This window comes from Rhea pennata, chromosome 5 (assembly GCF_028389875.1).
Source record: "Rhea pennata isolate bPtePen1 chromosome 5, bPtePen1.pri, whole genome shotgun sequence".
NCBI classification, from domain to species: domain Eukaryota; kingdom Metazoa; phylum Chordata; class Aves; order Rheiformes; family Rheidae; genus Rhea; species Rhea pennata.
The window spans coordinates 51,048,968-51,061,800 of record NC_084667.1 but is presented as its reverse complement, the minus strand read 5'-3'; the positions used below and the strand labels follow the sequence as shown (position 1 = coordinate 51,061,800).

The 12,833-nt window shown below is 34.3% G+C and overlaps 1 protein-coding gene across 3 annotated transcripts in view; it reads left to right on the top strand.

Moving 5' to 3' along the window:
• The window catches only part of EML5 (EMAP like 5), a 126,083-nt gene that overhangs the window by 99,213 nt on the left and 14,037 nt on the right, over positions 1-12,833 (top strand). For all 3 annotated transcript variants that reach the window (XM_062576120.1, XM_062576121.1, XM_062576123.1), the window contains 4 exons: positions 6,229-6,307; positions 7,342-7,471; positions 8,355-8,453; positions 10,562-10,582. In XM_062576120.1, the coding sequence (XP_062432104.1) occupies positions 6,229-6,307; positions 7,342-7,471; positions 8,355-8,453; positions 10,562-10,582 (329 nt within the window). The remainder of the gene's footprint in view (positions 1-6,228; positions 6,308-7,341; positions 7,472-8,354; positions 8,454-10,561; positions 10,583-12,833) is intronic.

Here is a 12,833-nt window from a genome sequence, read left to right as displayed (position 1 = left end):
GGGAAAAATATTAATTCTGATGACTCTAATTTGCATTCTAATTCCACTGCTCTGAATCAGTGTAGAGTTAGTCTTTCTTAGATGAGTATTTGCATAAACTGTTTAGATGACTTGTGAGACACATAACTGAGCATAAATTGTCAGGTCAACTTCTACTGACTCAAGGTACATTCAATTTTCCTACAATATTTTTTGATATAATATGCCATATAAGTATCCCAACCTAAATGTTTGGTTAAGGTTGAGTGTCTGCCTATATCTACATCTGTCTGTCTGTACAGCCTTGAAATGTAGATGGTCTTTTCAAGTAGTTATGTAATGTGAGGTTGTTTTACCTCTTTTCCCATCCTGTTACAAGAGATTAGCAGACAGCAAATGTTGTAAAACTGCCCCCTTCTAGATGCAAGCAGCAGAGAATTCTTCCAGTCCGGTCGTGATAGCATAAACCTCTGGCAGAACCCCATTGTTTCTGTTTTCATTGCTTTCTTTACTGAGAAAAATGAAACATGAGAAACTCCAGTTATGTTTTCCTGCTCTGTTTAATTTTTTTGCTTTTTTCTCTAACTTTCAGAGACATAAATGAAAAAGGGAGAAAGGAAAGGGAAAGAAAGGAAGGGGAAAGCACTTGAGTGCTGTGTCGGATGTGATGGTGCTGAGTGGAAGAAGGGCTCCTTATGCTGTGATTTGTCAATTCCTAGAGCGTAGTTGCCCATCATCAGTCAGAAATTCTAAATATGAAGTATTTGGAAGACTGCTGGACCAAGAAGTGGAAGGGACAGAGTTTTACTCCTTCCCTTTCTACCATATGTGAAACAGGGCTGACCACCAGTCATGCCCTCAGCCTTGGCATCCTGCCTGCCTGCTCAGCAGCAGCATTTTTGTTCACTCATGCTCTGGAGCTGTTTGAATGACCTGTGGTCATCAAGTTTCCCATCACTGTCAAGGTTGTGTTTAGTGGGTATTTCGTTTGCAGGGAAAAACCTGTTGAACCCGCTGTTCATTTTATTTTCCTCAAACACGTGTCACTGCAGGAATTTCATCTACTGTTCTAGCTGCATTCTTTTCATCTTCTTGAATCTATCTTGACCTATGTAGTCTTCCCCGTCTCTAATTTTGATATCCCTTTATCTGCAGCAGCAGTCAAACAGCACTAGCTTTTGACTACTGATAAGTGCACACAATTCCTCGTAAAAATGGTATTTTTGGAAATGCCTTTTTTTGTAGAAGCTCTAAATTGAGAGAGTCATAAAAATATTCTTATGGATAGACAAAGTCAGGAACAGTCTTTAAGGGAATAGGACCCAGTTCCCTAGAGTTTGGACTTCTTCCTTTGGATCAACTTTTCTTGGTGGTACATGTGGTAGTCTCCTATTTTGATCTGAAGTCTTAATTTGCTCTTGTGCTACTTTGCATAGATTTAGAGAAATGCATTAATTACTGATGTGCTTCTTGATGTGTTGTTCAAAGTTCCAGAGAAATTTATGCAAGACCTAGAAGCTGACAGCCTTGTTCTATGTCCTAGGTGCAATGTAATCTAAAGGAAGTCACCTACAAATAATAATTATTTGCTGTCTGAAAAGAAGCAGAAATTATACCTTTCTCTCAGCTAGGAAGGCTTTCTGGAAGTTTAAGAAGAGTGTGACATGTGCTTCTTATTCTACTTTTCTTTCTTCAGGAATGTTTGGGTTTTTTGTTGGCTTATGTTTGCATAGTCTGGTGATCATATTCTCTGTTTCTCAGTTTATGTTTGTCAACAGCAGGCTTTGTTTCTTGGGTATTAATACCTCTTAACTGAGTAAGGTGGCATTGCAGTTACCTTTTTAGTCCTTCTAAAATTTCTCTTCTCCTGAAGCCTCTCTGCACAGTTCTACTAGTAGGGACAGCATGGCAGGCTCTCGTGTCTGGGATACTCCCTACTATACTTTGTATTTATTTTTATAGCTGCTGCGTGGGATAGGAGAAGAGGTAATGTGACAGTGGAAAACTAGCAAACACTGATGCTATTTATCAAAGATTCCTCATTTTTTCCCCTGTTTTGAAGGAAAATTAGTGGTTAGAGCCAACAGAATCATTGGTACATAATCTTTCAAAGTTCAGCATTTCAGCATTATTCCTGTTTACCTTTTTAAAAGGAGAAAGGTACTTGTTGTCTGGTGAGGTAGACTGCTGTATTGGCTTGATTTGAAAAAGGATATAAACTTAACATTAGAATAAATGGTTTTAAGGAACTTTTTACATATATAAGCGTACTCCTAGTCAACTGATAAATGAGCAGCAGTTACGGAGTTATCAAAATACCTCTATATAGTAGAGGAAATAAGTAACTTTAATTCAAAGTAATAACTTTTAAATAGGAAAAAATAATTAGTAGTTCTTAATATCATTAACTTGTTACACAAATAAGATGTTAGATTTTTTTTGATTAATGCAATTCTTAACCATAAAATAATGTAATGTGTATAGTCATGAGTGTATATAATTCATTTAACTTTCTAATTCTATCCGTTCTTCAAAGGCTTTTGATTGCACATGTATAGAGCTGGTTATTATTTTGCCATTTAACTTCAGAAATTGCAAGCACTGGAATCTGTTCAGTATTAACCAATACTTCTCAGATACAAATGCAAGCCTCCTCCCCAAATAAAATGCTAATGCTACTTGCTAGTTGGTTCAAGGACATCAGTGTGACTGTTTGCAGAAAGACATTGAAAAGAAATGTTGTTCTTTGCAAAAGACGAGGGAACTTTAAAGTAAACTTACATTAAATGTTTGCTGAAGCCCTCCGTTATTTTTTACCCATCTAATTTTAATTGGACATGGGCTATATTAGTATCTCTCCCTCTCCTTTTCCTTACTTACTTGAATGAATAAGACCAAATTTTTATTCTTACATCACTTAAGAGCTTTTGGAAAGCCCATTGCCCATAGAGAATCCATGCCTTTAGATTTTTGTTCATGCATTTCAGTGGTTTTATTTGATAAATTTGATCTGATTAGCATACAGCACTAAGAAGGAGACATCTGTTACCTGTGGAAGATCTTTATCAGTTTATTTGTTACTGAAATTGCTCATCTACCATAATGTTGTGGAACAAACATGTTCAAAGCTTTTTTCCTCTGCAAATCTGAAGATGACCCCCTCCATATATACTTAATGGGATAAACATATTGTGACCTATTAGGAACATTTTCTGTAGATAACTTAGAAACTTTCATTTAGAAGTTTACTTTTGATATTCTTAAGAAAAAGAGAATCTTCATTGTGCTTAGTGATCATATTGACATGGATATGTTAAGTTACAAGTACTAGGAAATACTGTTCCAATAACAGAACTTACCAGGTACAAAACAAAAACACTGAGAGGAGAAAAGAAAGTGAGTCAATAATATACATGAAAGAACACATGCTAAAAATTACAGAAAACTTCAGGAAAAAATAGACTTTTAAAAATGGATTTTTAAAAAGGAAAGAGCGGTATACTGCAGAGAAAAGATGGAGCGGCTATTATGAGCGTGAGGGCTGACATAAGAAAAGCTAAACTGAAAGTTGGACAAGAGTAAAAGGCAGAGTAGTAGATGTTGGGAGTGTATCAGTCAAGAATTAGAATAGGTGAGAGGGTGCTAGGAGCCAGTGATAACAGGACAGGAGAAACTACCTGGAAGGTAGCTGGGGAGTTTACATACGGAATACATACGTATATGTGTGTATATGTATATTATATATATAATGTAACACCTGGAAAACGGATTTTGAGAGAGAGTTGTCATGAAGTTGCATGTCGGGATTGCTGACAGAAATGAGATGTATTCCCTGCTTCTTGTACTGGCCTACACTTGTGTAGATGATGAGGGAAGGCCAGCCCATGCTTGGTTTGCTTTTCTTCCTCTTGTCCCAAAGTTGGGAACATCCTTTTTCAAGTTCACAGAACAAGGCTCAGGATGCTTTGGCCGTGAGCTAGGTCCAGACTATATCTGAAAGAGAAGCTCAGCTGCCTTGCTTCTCGGTCTTGAGCTACCCGTGAATTTCTTCTAACTGGAGTCCTCTGGGAGGAAAAAAGATCTGTAACTGAGGATCTTTAAGAATGAAGTCTGTTGGTAAATTCCCACCAAACCTCTTTCCAGAAAAAAACTGAAGAAATGTGTTTGAATGCTGTTATATTTTAACATTTGTCTTGGACTAAGAAGACCTTTAGTGCAAGTCCACATCAGACTCCTTTTCTGACCTGCATTGCTATCGTAGTTGTCCCAAAATTTTGACTTTACTGCCAGTGTATATTAGAAGTCTGTTCTCCAAGAGAATTTTGGACCAGCAAGAAACAACTGTTAGACTACAATTCTAGCTACATTCTACATTCTGTGAAATGGTGGAAGTCTTTCTCTATATTCCAGTTAATCCTCTCTATTTTCTGTTCTTAATAAAATTTGCACTTAATTATGAATGAAGTATGAAATTCAGTATGAAATATGAGACATACTTTTCTTTCATTCCTTGAGTTTCTTATCTTTTTAACTTTATTATTTTATACATTGCTCTGAGAGGAACTTGTTTAATCTAGCCCATATTTTATTGTAAAATACTGTGAAAAGACACATTAACTATCCAGTGTAAAAGAATTCTTTTTTTAGATCTGGATTGGGATTTTCTGTTGTATCTTAAATGTTATAAAATCTAGGCTTATGGTGTTGAGTTAAATTTTTCAATATCTTCCCTTGCTTTCAAATATTTACTTCTTGCCCTCTCTCACAAAATAGCTATTTTTATTGAACATGATCATGTTTGGGTGACATGTGCATCCAACAGACTTTTATTTATTTATTTATTTTAAGCAGACAGGAATTTTTCATGATCTGTTTTTCTTTTGGAAATTATTATTTCATAGATCTGGATAGACTTTCAGGGATAGAGGAAATAACTGATGAATCTCAGCACAGTTTGTAATTAAACTGAAATTTGCATCAATTTGTACAAATGCTAGAAATTTGTGATTTATGATATGACTTATATTTGCAGATTTTACTAAAATTGAGCAGGGAAAGTGGAGGAATGTAATAAAGCTCAGAAAATGGGGAAATGTAACAAAGCTCAGAAAATGGTATTTTATTTAAATAAATAATACTTTGCTGTTCAAAAATATAGAGTATAAGCAAATCAGATGGTCTGTTGCATTTAGAAAGAGTGCTCATTTTACATCAAATCATTACTCAAGAGCAGAAATGTAATTAAAAGATAAAGTTCTTCATATTAAAAAAGGAATATGAAAGACAACTGAACTGCTGCTTTATGTGTAGTATTAGCTTGTCATCCTGCCCACTGGATTAAATAACCTGGGTTTCACTAAAGCTTGCTATAGAATATATTTTTAAATGAATTTTTCCTCTCAAGGGTCAGATATTTTGTACATGTAGAATTAATAACCATTTCACCTGCAAATTACTAGAAATAATTTCATAGCTTTGATAAATAAAATTTATTTTTACATTTTCTTTATTTATATACAGTTGAACATTGTCTAAAAGATATATATTGTCTTTTATTGAAAAATATGCACAGCAAAGATGATGAACAAGTATTTATCAAGCATATCTATTTGAGATTTCTTAAATCTGGGCTATTCAGAACAGTGGAACATAAATTATGATAACATTCATGCCTTTGCATGGTGGTAGTTTACTTACAACTAGGTATTCTTCAGTAATTTTGGGGGTTGACATAACTGAATGGGCAGGAGGGGTTCATATCTGGGGTTCTTTACATGCTATTGCAAGAATAGGAAAAGACTATTGCAAGAATGGGAAAAGAAAGGGTCTACTGAAGAAATGTGGGAAGAGGGAAAGATGATCTCAAGTATTTAGATTAATCAGGTAAGCCTTTAAATTTTATCCAACAGTAGTTGCTACAGAGAAGGTGGAAGTACCTTAAGAATATACCATGAAAAAACTTAGAGTATTAGATCAATGGTTATGTTCATTAAAAAGCAAGATTTTGCATTAACCTTGTGGGTTGTTGAAGAACCATCAGAAAATGTACTATGTTTAACACGTACCACATCTGAAATCAAAGATTTTTTTTTCTCTTTGACAGAGATATTTCTTTTAAAGATAAATGCAATGCCAGTTAAACAGGAGAGTGCTATAAGTTTTCCATTTGCAGTAAGAGGTTAGAAAGTACTATGTTAGTATGGAATGGGTGACAGACAGCGTTCTCTTATTCACAGTTCTTTATTTCAGACCACCAGTTAGTAGGGCATTGCCACAGCCTGAGAAACTTCAGACAAATAATGTTGGGAAAAAAAAGAGACCTATAGAGGTAAGAAAAAATACACTTTTTCCTCCTCCCTCTCTTTTTAGCAATTTTTACCAGAAGTAGATGCATTTCTGGGTACACTAAGGGATTGTATTTATTTTAACTGTATTGAAGATAGAAAATTTGAACAGTGAGCAAATAGACAGCAAAAAGGTGGAAGGGAAAGGTGTTTTTTTTTTTTCCTAAATCCTGAAAAGCCTGATGTTGGTTTTTCTGCAAATACAATGGAGCACAACTTTATTCTTAGTAATGCTAAAAACATTTAAACGCAATGTATAAAAACCAGTATGTTCTGTTTAGATAACTGGTATATTGATAGATATATTATCACTAATAAAACAAAGTATCTGTCCTTTTAAAGTTTGTTTTACAACTTTGTTCAAAATTCACTATTGTTGACACTTGTAAGAATTTATTCTTGAGGACTTTTGGTGCCCATCACCATATTTTTCAGTACATGGCCAATGCAAATAAATAGGTATACTCAGTTTTTGATCAATCTGAAATGAAAATTTTTCAAATGAAATTAAAATGAAATGAACACTTGCAAAGTGCAGTTTTTATAGCAACTGAACTATTCTCTGTGGCTTGAAACAAAATGTTTGATGTAGTATAATAAATGGCATTTTACCATAAGCATTCCAGAAGTTTTAGGTGGTAATTTTTTTCTTAATTGCCAGCTGATAATAAATTAGTAACCAGTGTTTATCATTATTTGTTTCTTAGTATCTTCTGTATTAAAAAAGCTGTATTCTCCTTGGCTCGTTGTAATTTATTTGTGTGTATGTGTGCACATATAAATATTTTACAGGATCCACCAAAAAGAGGTGATAGGATGAAGGGATGGTTTACAGCAAGGGTGGGAAACAGTGAAAGCTGGCACCACGGGCAGGACCTCGGTTTCCATCAGTTTGAGGCATCGTTAGAGCTCCTCTTCCTGTAGGGCATAAGGACAAAATAAAGTCCTGGAAAAGAATATGAAGTTCATAATTTCTTTAAGTTTTTGAGTGGCTAATAGATTTAAATATCTTTTTTAGGACCTCATTTTAGAGCTGGTGTTTGGGTACCGAGGCAAGGACTGCAGGAACAATGTGCACTATTTGAATGATGGCGCTGATGTAATTTATCATACTGCATCTATTGGGATCTTGTATAATGTGGCAACAGGTAGGAGAAAAGCTACTTGAGAAAAACGTTTCCTCTCACACATTGAGATACAGTTCATGTATTAACTTGTATGTTTTAAATCTTACAAAATTATGTGGAAAAAATAATATTTTTATTTTCTCCTGTTAAAATTCAGGCTGTAGGGATGACTTATAATATCTGCATAAACCAAGCTAGATATATTTAAATCTCTGACTGAATTTTGAAGGGAATAAAGATTTAATTAATTTGGTATTAGCTTTCTGAAATTCCTCAGTGCTTGTTAAATACAATCACAAGGTGGCTGTTGTACTTAATTTAGAAAATTCCAACAAGACAGTTAAATAATTATTTTTCACTTTATTTGTTTTACTTTCCAGTCCTCCGTACCACATATATTCACTCACTATACCCGGCTTAGTTTACATGACTTGCAACTTTTTATAAAGTAACACAGTGCCGTTTTTTTCTGTGATGTTTAAGTAACTGGTAGTTCGAATTTGGAAAAGGTCACTCTGAAGTCCCCATATATCAGAATCATTACAGTATCCTATTACAGTGTCTGTCAAACTTTCACTTGCATATAAGAAAACTTCCACCTCTTGTCTACTTGGTAGAGCAGTTAAGTGTGTGGCGGTCTTGCCAATAATTCTGGAGCATTATCTCTGTTTTCCTAGTGGAGAAGACTGATGCAGAAAAGTTCATGGAATAGTTCAGAGTTAATGCATGTTGCGTGTTTAAAATAAAGATGAAAAAAACAGGTTCCCGTTCCCCAATTTTAAGCTCCAAAGTGTAATGTCACATGATGCTGTTTTCTATTAAATATTATGAAGTTTTCAAATATTAATCATTTCCATGTGTGTGCAAACAAAAGTAGGAGTTTCTTTCTTTCTTTTTTTTTAAGGCTCTCAGTCCTTTTATCAGGAACACAATGATGATATTCTGTGCCTCACTGTAAATCAGCACCCCAAGTTTACCAACATAGTGGCAACTGGCCAAGTAGGTATGTTTGTATTTTTTGTAAAAAGAAATTAACATAAGAGCATGCAATTAGGGCCTTGTGAGTTCATGATAAATCACAAAAGTATTTGATTATGCTATCTCCGTTTGTATGAGTGTTACTCAGTTACCTGTCCTCTTTATATGTTTCTTTCAGTGTAATTTAATGAAGTTAAACCAAAACCAATGAGATGTGTAAGAAGATGAAGCTTATCTTTTGGAACAATATCAAAAATATTTTTAGAAATTATAAGCCCCGTGTAATTAAACTGGTTTTAATTATCAACCTTTATTAGGACAATTATAAACCTTCCAGAGAAGGTTAGCTAAGCTATCCCTCATCTCTATCTGGACTCAAAAGAGAATTAAAATAGTTGTCGGTTTACCCCATCAGGCAGGTTCATAATACCTATTTAGTGTTTTGATAATACATAGTTCTAATATTCTAGGTAGATCTAAAGCCCTGATGTTTTTTCCCTAAAAATAAATTAGATTTTTGGGAAAAACAAGTATGTTTCATGATAACATTAAAATTGATCTATGAACTTGCAAAATAATAAAAAAACCCTGTGCATTTGCATAAGCTGAATTAATACTATTGTTTCTATGGTTTTATCAACTAGTGTGATTATCTGTAGTCCTACAAAGCAACTGCAGTTTTCATATTTTCATTTTTTTCTGAGCAGATTCAAGAAAACACTGTCTTGCTTAGTGCACAGAACACAAAAAGTCTTGTTTTAGACAGAACACCTTTTTTTACTTTTTCTGTAGATTATTTTTTTAGGTGTTTCATCTAACTACAGTCAGTTTGGCAGATTTGTTACCTACTTCCCTGTGATTTTTGGATTTCTAATTCATGTTTCATCAAAATTGATTCATTGATAGCAGTATATACATATGCATGTATTATATACAAGAATGATACTCAGCATTGCTGCCTAACTAAAATAGCTTCATTTCTTGGTGAGCTTCTTGCCTCACATCAATTTAAAGGAATTTAAAGAAATCACTGACATATAATGCAAATTATTTAAAGGGGAAAAAATATCTGGAGATTTTTACTTATGGTTTGTTTGCCAAGAGCATTTACAGGAAAACAGACTTAACTATTGTCTATAGGAATTGATTTGCTCTTGCAGCATATTTCTTAATCTGGCCCTGTTTGCCCTTCCATAAGCTAGAATATATGGGAAGAACGTAGTCATAATGTGAAAACTGGTTCTTTGCATGGATCATGTTCTTCAGGTTTTGTCTTACCCAAGAAAAAACACAGGACCCTTAATGCTTATTTCCTGATCATTTCTACATCAACTAACTGTAGAAGAATTTCAGCTATTTCTTAGCTTGGATTTAGGCATACAGAGCAGGAGCAGATGACATTTAAAACTATTAAAAAGTTTATTTCAAAGGGGAGAATTGCCCCTTTGAGCTGGAATCAAAATATTTTCCAACAAGACTTCTTTTAAAATTTTGAACAGACATTAAAGAGTACATACTTAATAAGCAGTATGCTTAACTACTACTTATCCTACTGATATGACTGGCACAAACATAGCTTCACCATCATGATTTAAATCTTCAAAAGATGAACAGAAATATTATTTTAAAGTATTTTACAAGTATAATGCCATTATGTAGAGTCTCAGTAACGTTTCCCAAACCTGAATCTTTATAGTTCTGTTTCTTATCCCCACTACAGAATAATATTGAGAGTGCTTGCTGCTTGTCAGGCTCAGACTCAGAATAGCAGTTGGCATTTTTTTCACCTCATGTGTTTAACATTTCAGTAAAATGTAGTATCTGGGTTTTTTTTTCTTAGAGTTTAGCAAAGACAGACCTAACGTACACCAAAATGATATTTTGTGTCGTAATTCAAAATGGAAATAAAAATATATTCATTCTACTAATTTGTATTTCTGACATGACCACTATTTATGCTTAGTCATCAGTAATTGTTTATCTTTAACACTAAAAGCAGTATTAGTGCTGCTGCAATACAAAGAGATGACATCAGGGTGTGTACTAAGACATTACACTAAATGTGGCATATATTTTCTTTAAAACTTATCTTATTTCTGGTCTAATTATTTTTCTGCTGCTTTTCCATTACAGGAGACTCAGCAGATATGTCAGGTAAGGGAAATAAAATTTTAACATCTTCAGGTGTAGTTAGCCTATCAAGTAGCTATCTACAACTTTATAGAGCAATAAGTTATGTGAATTCATTTATAGTTTATTAAAACCCTATATCAATCATACTACTGTCAGCATTGAACATAAACCACAATAGCTCAGCAAATTGTAAATACAGAAAAAATTAAAATGTTAGAAAACATATAAAAAATACTTTTGTTGTGGCATATTCCCTTCTTGGTTCCCAGTGATAAGTGAGTTCTAATACATATTGCTACTGTAGCATACCTATATATACTTCTACATTTTATAGACATGTTGGGGCTGACAATTAACATTTGTTTTAGATACTCAATTGAGTATAATTTTAAATGTGTATTTTTAAAGTAAATTCCATTGAGGAGGCCTAGGTGACTGAGTGAATAAAGCAATCACCTTTCACATTTATGTATGATTGTCATGCACTTATTACCACTGATCCAAAATGCTTGTTATGATGTCAGTTTAATTTTTTATGTATCATTTTGGGTCTTTGACAGTCTTGACTGAGCTATTTTTATTAGTATGTTGTCTTTCAATAGTAATCTTAAAAATTCATCACCATCATGTGCGAGTGAGTTCATTGTTGGGCAGACAGAATTGTTTTGTGACACATCTTCAAAGAGATGCATAAATGTGTGTTCATATGTACCTAAAAAGTATAATAATCTTCACATGGATCTGAAACTTGTTCATCTACAGATATACATTGGCATTTTTAATATATATGTTGGCTTCTTTCAAATATGCCAAATTGTGGTTGCTCTAAGGATGGGAGGAAGAATATAGGTACCTTTTCCTATGCTTTTGACCTGTATTAAAAGAGGCAGTTGTTTAGAGTGCCAGATGGGGTTGTTTGTAGGAAAGAGTGTCTCTAGTCCTACATGTAATGCCTGGACACTTTTCCTTTTTCACTTGCCTTCTTCCTATTGCAAATTTAGCTTGAGCTTGTGTATATTAATAACTTCTGTTGTCACTGCCTGAAACCAGAACTCTTAATTTTTTTAATTCTTTGTGAAACCATTAGTCTGGAATCCAAGCTGCTGCCTGCCTTCATTATAAAGTTGCAGATAGTTTGACTTCAGATTGATTGATCTGAAGATGGATTGATTTGACAGCCTTCTTACCAACTTCCACTTGTCAGAAACAATCCAACAGATTGTTTCTGTTGTCTGTAGTGATGCAGGAGTTTTTGAAGCAGAAATGTTTATTATAGAGTGGAATGGCAAATACAGTTGCATAATCACTTGGCATAGGTCTGATTCATCTTAGTAAAGATATTTTTTGTCCTGCTGTCCCATGGTAGCTTTTTTTCAACTTCTGCCAAAAGGCGATGACATCTTAGAAAATATTTCTTGTGAGAGCAGACACTGAGCAGCTGGAGTAGTCCATAAGGATTATACAAGATCAGGATAGGCACTATCAGAAAAACACGATCAAGTAGGAGGAATCAAAAGTCCACATCCTCTATCCTGACAGAGAGAGATATCTTGCTCTGATATACTTCCTCAGTTTTTATTCATGAGATCAAGATGAAAATTTCCATCTGCCACCCGACAGAAAATTTCAGTTCAGATTATGTGGGAGGTCGACAGGCCATTGTCACTACATAGCTTACAAAAGGGAATGCTGAAAAAAAAGAAAACAACCACAACTATTCAGAGCCCATAATAAAGCTTTCCATCCCTCAACTTCCCCTAAGGAGACCAACCTTTGTGAAAATTTTGAGGCATACTGAATGTTGCCAACCCCTGCCCTTTCTGCTTAACAACTTGTCTGAGAAGTGCTGTAGCACTTCTCAAAAAATTAATGGCAAAGAGATGTTGATGCCATGTGAGAAAATTCTGATGGGAAATGGAGAAAATTAGATCATTCTAAAGACTGTTTGTGAACAGCTGTGATATTATGCACTAAGACCTAGATTCACGTGGCTGAAATTTTACCTAAGTTCCTGTGCCTACTATTTCCTGTTATTAGATGGATACCTCTGATGGGCTAGATTTAGCTGATGAGAAACACAAAGCACATAGTTGAAACAGAATTTAGTTTATATGAATCTGAGTCTAAGACAATAAGCAGTAACCTCCAGGCTCTGCAGTCAGAGTTACTGAAGAAGTAAATAAAGAAGTTTGAGATACACTCTCACTGTGCTGGAGATAGATTCCGGTATATCTTTTTCAGAGATTGTAAACCATGTGGAGATCGTAAGAAC